Consider the following 6,000-nt stretch of genomic DNA (forward strand, 5'->3'; position numbering starts at 1 on the left):
TCCACTCCTCCTCTCTCTCACTCCTCTCTCCCTCTCCCCCTCTCCTCTATCTTTTCTCCTCTCTCCTCTTCCCCCTCTCCTCTCTTCTCTCCTCTCCTCTCCCCCTCTCTCTCCCCCTCTCTCTCTCTCTCTCACTCCTCTCTCCTCCTCTCCCCTCTCTCTCTCTCTCTCACTCCTCTCTCCTCCTCTCCCCTCTCTCTCTCCTCTCTCTCCTCCTCCCCCCTCTCTCCTCTTCCCTCCCCTCTCTCCTCTCCTCCCTCTCTCCCCTCCTCCTTTCTCTCTCCTCCCCTCCTCCTCTCTCAGGGGTTTGGTTTTGTCACATTCGAGGCTGGTGAAGATGCTGAGAAGGCGAGGGAGGCTCTGCACGGCTCTCTGGTCGAGGGGAGGAAGATCGAGGTTCGTGTTTCATTCTTTCGTTTCTCATCTCGCTCGTTCTCGTCTCATCCTTCTCTTTGATTTCTTATTTGCGTTTTTAGAGACGTACCAGATTTTTTCCCCCCAAACGTTGTTTTTATTTCTGAAGGCTTTATTAATTGTATTCTCTGTGTTTGTTTTGCTTGCAGATTGATAATCTGTATTTAACTTTCAGGTTTTTTTGACACTCTCTCTCATGTTCTGTGTTTCCAGATCCCTGAGATTCTGTCTCCGTTTTATTGAACTTTTTTTTCTCAACAGTTTCATCGCTTACTTGAATTCTTTATCATCCTGGCCTAATTTTATTTTTTCATTTTGTTCATCTGTTTCGTTCTTTTCTTTTCTTCTTTTCATTCATCTCGTCTTCCTTCGTTCATTCTTTAGTTCCTCGTTTTTCTGTTTCTCTTTCTTGCTTCTCATCCTTTTTCATTTCTCTCTCGTTCTTTATTACTTTATATTCTTTTGTATAACTGCTTTTCTTCCTTAGGTTTTGCATTTTCCTTCTCTAATCCTTTCTCCCCTTTCAGCTCTCTCTCCCTCTTCCCCTTCTCTCTCTCTCCTCCTTTCTCCCCTTTCATCTCTTCCCCTTCTCTCTCTCTCTCCTTTCTCCCCTTTCATCTCTCTCCTCTTCTCCTTCTCTCTCTCCTCCTTTCTCCCTTTTCATCTCTCTCCTCTTCTCCTTCTCTCTCTCTCCTCCTTTCTCCCCTTTCATCTCTCTCTCTCTTCCCCTTCTCTCTCTCCTCCTTTCTCCCTTTTCATCTCTCTCTCCTCTTCCCCTTCTCTCTCTCCTCCTTTCTCCCCTTTCATCTCTCTCTCCTCTTCCCCTTCTCTCTCTCTCCTCCTTTCTCCCCTTTCATCTCTCTCTCCTCTTCCCCTTCTCTCTCTCTCTCTCCTCCTTTCTCCCCTTTCATCTCTCTCTCCTCTTCCCCTTCTCTCTCTCTCTCCTCCTTTCTCCCCTTTCATCTCTCTCTCCTCTTCCCCTTCTCTCTCTCTCTCTCCTCCTTTCTCCCCTTTCATCTCTCTCCTCTTCCCCTTCTCTCTCTCCTCCTTTCTCCCCTTTCATCTCTCTCTTCCCCTTCTCTCTCTCCTCCTCCCCTTTCATTTCTCTCTCCTCTTCCCCTTCTCCCTCTCTCTCTCTCTCCCCCCCCCCCCCCCAGAAGCTCAGCCCCCTCTCCCTACCCCTCCTTTTCATACCCCTGTGTAGAGTGAGTGAGTGAGTGAGTGTGCTTTGTCTCATGTCTCTCTGTCTCTGTCTGTCTCCAGTCCAGGGGTCTCCCACCCTGGTCCTGGGGGGGGGCTGGTGTCCCTCCTGATTTCTGTTCTGACCGTACCCTAAATTACTTAATTAGACCAAATTAAAATGCTTATTAGCAGCTGAAATAATTAATTTAGGGTGCAGTTGGACCAAACTTCAGGAGGGACGGGAGACCCCTGCTCTAGTGCTAGATCAGCCTGTATTGTGTCTTCATGCTTTTTATAAACCCCTGAGCTTCGATTCGACCCCCCCCCCCCCCCACTCCCGCTAGGATAATTCTACCTGACGTGACGAGTCCCTGAATAACCCCCCCCCCCAGACCCCCCCGCGCACTGCCAGTCGCTTCCAGCAGTTTGGAGCGTTTTGAAATCCACATGGTGGTGCCTTATTCTTCAGGGTATGTGTTTTATATCACAGAGACCCCCGACACGCCACAGATTAGTTTATATGTTTAACACACACGAACACGCACACACACACGCACACACACGTTATTAGAACAATCTCCTCCTCCCCCAGTAAGTTTTGCACACAGAGTGCTTTGTCTGTCAGTGCCTCTGTCTGTGTGTCTCTCGTCTGTCTGTCTCTCCTGTGTCTGTCTGTCTGTCTGTCTCTCATTCTAACTTCAATCTTATTCACTTATCAAAGTTGGGGGTGCAATTTTAGAATCCCTTATTTAGGATTATGACAGTAATTTCTCTTCTACCCCCCCCCCTTCCCTTTCTCCCCCCCCTCCCCCAAAACAGCGCAGTGCAGAGCCCCCCCCCCTCCAGTAAAATGAATTGAAGTCGGTTTGGTAAAGTGTTCAATGGAGGTTAGCTTGGTCTAAAGTATCACAGCTCTCGTCATTTGATAAATTTATTATTTTAGATTCACTTTGTATTATTTTAAGTTTTTTAAAAGCAACACCCTGTGGCCTCAATAGAGTCTCCAGAATCTGACCTCTACCCCATGTACTGAAGGCTGTGTGGTCCAGTGGTTAAAGACAAGGGCTTGTAACCAGGAGGTCCCGGGTTCAAATCCCACCTCAGCCACTGACTCACTGTGTGACCCTGAGCAAGTCACTTCACCTCCTTGTGCTCCGTCTTTCGGGTGAGACGTAGTTGTAAGTGACTCTGCAGCTGATGCATAGTTCACACACCCGAGTCTCTGCAAGTCACCTTGGATAAATAAACTAATTTTAATGTACTGCACAGGGGAGCTGTTATTAACCTGCAGTACTCTACTGCCCCCTGGTGGAGGAGAGAGATACAGCAGTAAGAAATATATCTATAGACCTGAATACAAATCTTGTACCGTTATTAACCTGTTACTCTGCTTCCCCCTGGTGGAGGAGAGAGGTACAGCAGTAAGAAATATATCTATAGACCTGAATACAAATCTTGTACCGTTATTAACCTGTTACTCTGCTTCCCCCTGGTGGAGGAGAGAGGTACAGCAGTAAGAAATATATCTATAGACCTGAATACAAATCTTGTACCGTTATTAACCTGTTACTCTGCTTCCCCCTGGTGGAGGAGAGAGGTACAGCAGTAAGAAATATATCTATAGACCTGAATACAATTAAGAAATATTTATAGACCTGAATACAAGTCTTGTACCTCCTCCTGCAGCACTCTGCTGCCCTCTAGTGGAGGGGAGGATTTGAACTAGCGGAATGCAGTGGTTAATAAAGCTGTGGTATTTTGATCCCAACCAACTTTATCTTTAATTAATTAATATTTTTAAAGGCTTTATTCTTTTTATATTTGATATATTTTTTTATGACATTACACCACTGGCTAATCAGAAATCAAAAAAAAAAAGATGGACATGGCTAATGTGAACGCTGAGAGCTTTTAAGAGATGAAGGTCTTTATTTTCCATTTTAAGAGTTTGGCCTGGATTGTGTGTGTGTGTGTGTGCGTGTGTGTGTTTTGGAGTGTGTTTTTGATAGTGTGTGTCTGTGACGGTGATAATATCTGTGTGTGTCTGTGACAGTGTGAGTGTCTGTGTGAGTGTGTCTGTGACAGTGTGACAGTGTTAGTGTCTGTGTGAATGTGTCTGTGATAGTGTGACAGTGTTAGTGTCTGTGTGAGTGTGTCTGTGTGTCTGTGACAGTGTTAGTGTCTGTGTGAGTGTGTCTGTGACAGTGTGACAGTGTTAGTGTCTGTGTGAATGTGTCTGTGATAGTGTGACAGTGTTAGTGTCTGTGTGAGTGTGTCTGTGACAGTGTGAGTGTCTGTGTGAGTGTGTCTGTGACAGTGTGACAGTGTTAGTGTCTGTGTGAATGTGTCTGTGATAGTGTGACAGTGTTAGTGTCTGTGTGAGTGTGTCTGTGTGTCTGTGACAGTGTTAGTGTCTGTGTGAGTGTGTCTGTGACAGTGTGACAGTGTTAGTGTGTGTTTGATTTGAAAACCAGGCCATGACACGTCCTGTTTAAAAGCTGTGATGTTTGTACAGTGAAGAACTAAGTTTTATTTTATTTTAAGGGCATTTTTGGGATATGTAGCAGATTCTGATTTATCTTTATTTATTTTTTTGAAAACATTGTGTTTTGGGATAAATTCTCGAATCACACTTGGGCGGGGCGGGCGGGGTGGGGAGTTACAGAATTGTTTTTCAAAGATTGAGGATTTCTTTTATTATTTATTAATTAATTAAAATTAATTTGCATGAAAAATAAGTTAGCCCTACAATGCTACTTTGATCTAAAAACACATTTTCTTAGTAATATTTTGGAATATATATATATATTATTTTTCAACTTAATTTTTTTTTTTTTACAAATATATTTAGATAACTATGAAAAAAAAATGATCTTTTATTTCATTTGTTTTTATTTTATTTGTTTATATTTTATTTATTTGTCCCCCTGACGTTTTGTTTCAAACGTTTAGGGTTGTCAGTTTCCATGGTAACAAATCCACACGCCAAGGCGGCAGTTTTACAAGGGCGGTAAGTGGAGACTTCCGAGGGAACGTCAACAAACTCTCAGATTTTAGAAAAAGAGAAAAAAAAAAAAAAAAAAAAACGAAAAATTCTATATTTAAAAAAAAAAAAAGGTTTTTAAGACCACTTTCATTTTTTTTTTTAAAATTAATTTAATTTTTTTTTTACCATCTCATATTAACTCTGCCTTGAACGCGATCTAATGACCTGAATGCCTCTCTCTCGCTCGCTCACACACACGACTGCTGTGTCCCTCCCCCAATTAATCCATTCATTTTATTAGAATTATCAGCATTTTATTTTTCCATCTCTACGTTTTGTTTTTCAAATGGCTGATGGGTATTTGTAGTGGATGCTCTCTCTATCTCTCTGTATGTATATGTATGTATATATATATATATATATATATATATATATATATATATATATACACACACATCTATATATTTTAATTTTTTAATGTGTTTGATGAATAATGCCTGATTCTTAGCTGTTTTATGATTATTTTAATCTGGTTGGTGACTCCCTGCCCCCTCTCCCTCTCTCTCGTTTGCTATGTACACTTCTCATAGAATTGTATATTCGAATGGTATTCTTAGTTTTGCCTGAAATTGCACCCAATAATTGTGATATGCCTCATATCTCTCTCTCTCTGTCTCTCTCTGTGTTGTTTTGCTATTTTCTGGATGTTGATGTGATTGGCTGGCCCCCCCTCCCTCTCCCCCCTCTCCTGCCCGCCCCCCTTACCTGTTCTGGAGTGCTGCAATTGGTTGTTCTGTATATAAGCTTGCTGATTGGTCACTCTCTCTGTCTGTCTCTCTCTCATTGGTAATGTGACACGCCTTTGCACTTTTGGAGATGGATATGTTCTTTTGGCACTCACTAAATGTTAATCTGTTTTTATTTTTTATTTTAAATGTGAATGATCGTTATTTTTATTATCATTTTTAAAAAAAAAAAAGAAATGTATTTGAAATATAAAATGTGTTTTACTTGACTTTTTAATATTTTTATTACACTGTTTCAATTGCTGTTGAAATGTAATGAATTCAAAGGCGAACGTTTCCACTAGAAGTCTTTCTCTGTGTCTTCAGTGACCTCTAGTGGAAACGTTTGCCATTGAATTTACAGTGAAGACACCGAGACTTCTAGTCTACGGCTAGTTAGAAAGATTATGAAGTTAGTTGGATATTCATAGACATTTCAGAGGGCTGGATCGCATCAATATCAAGGTCTAGCGCTGTATATTATAAAGACATTTCAGAGGGCTGGATCGCATCGACATCAGGGTCTAGCTCTGTATATTATAAAGACATTTCAGAGGGCTGGATCGCATCAATATCAGGGTCTAGCGCTGTATATTATAAAGACATTTCAGAGGGCTGGATCGCATCAATATC

The 6,000-nt window shown here is 41.9% G+C and overlaps 1 protein-coding gene across 7 annotated transcripts in view; it reads left to right on the forward strand.

Annotated features, from left to right (window-relative positions):
* Window positions 1-6,000, forward strand: part of LOC117432534 (RNA binding protein fox-1 homolog 2-like) — a 42,139-nt gene that overhangs the window by 23,405 nt on the left and 12,734 nt on the right. For all 7 annotated transcript variants that reach the window (XR_009322704.1, XM_059019509.1, XM_059019508.1 and 4 more), the window contains one exon: window positions 304-396. Coding sequence is in view for 6 of the 7 variants with exons in the window: in XM_059019509.1 (XP_058875492.1) it covers window positions 304-396 (93 nt within the window). In the remaining variant the exon portion in view is untranslated. The remainder of the gene's footprint in view (window positions 1-303; window positions 397-6,000) is intronic.

This window comes from Acipenser ruthenus, unplaced genomic scaffold, assembly GCF_902713425.1.
Source record: "Acipenser ruthenus unplaced genomic scaffold, fAciRut3.2 maternal haplotype, whole genome shotgun sequence".
Classification (NCBI taxonomy): Eukaryota; Metazoa; Chordata; class Actinopteri; order Acipenseriformes; family Acipenseridae; genus Acipenser; species Acipenser ruthenus.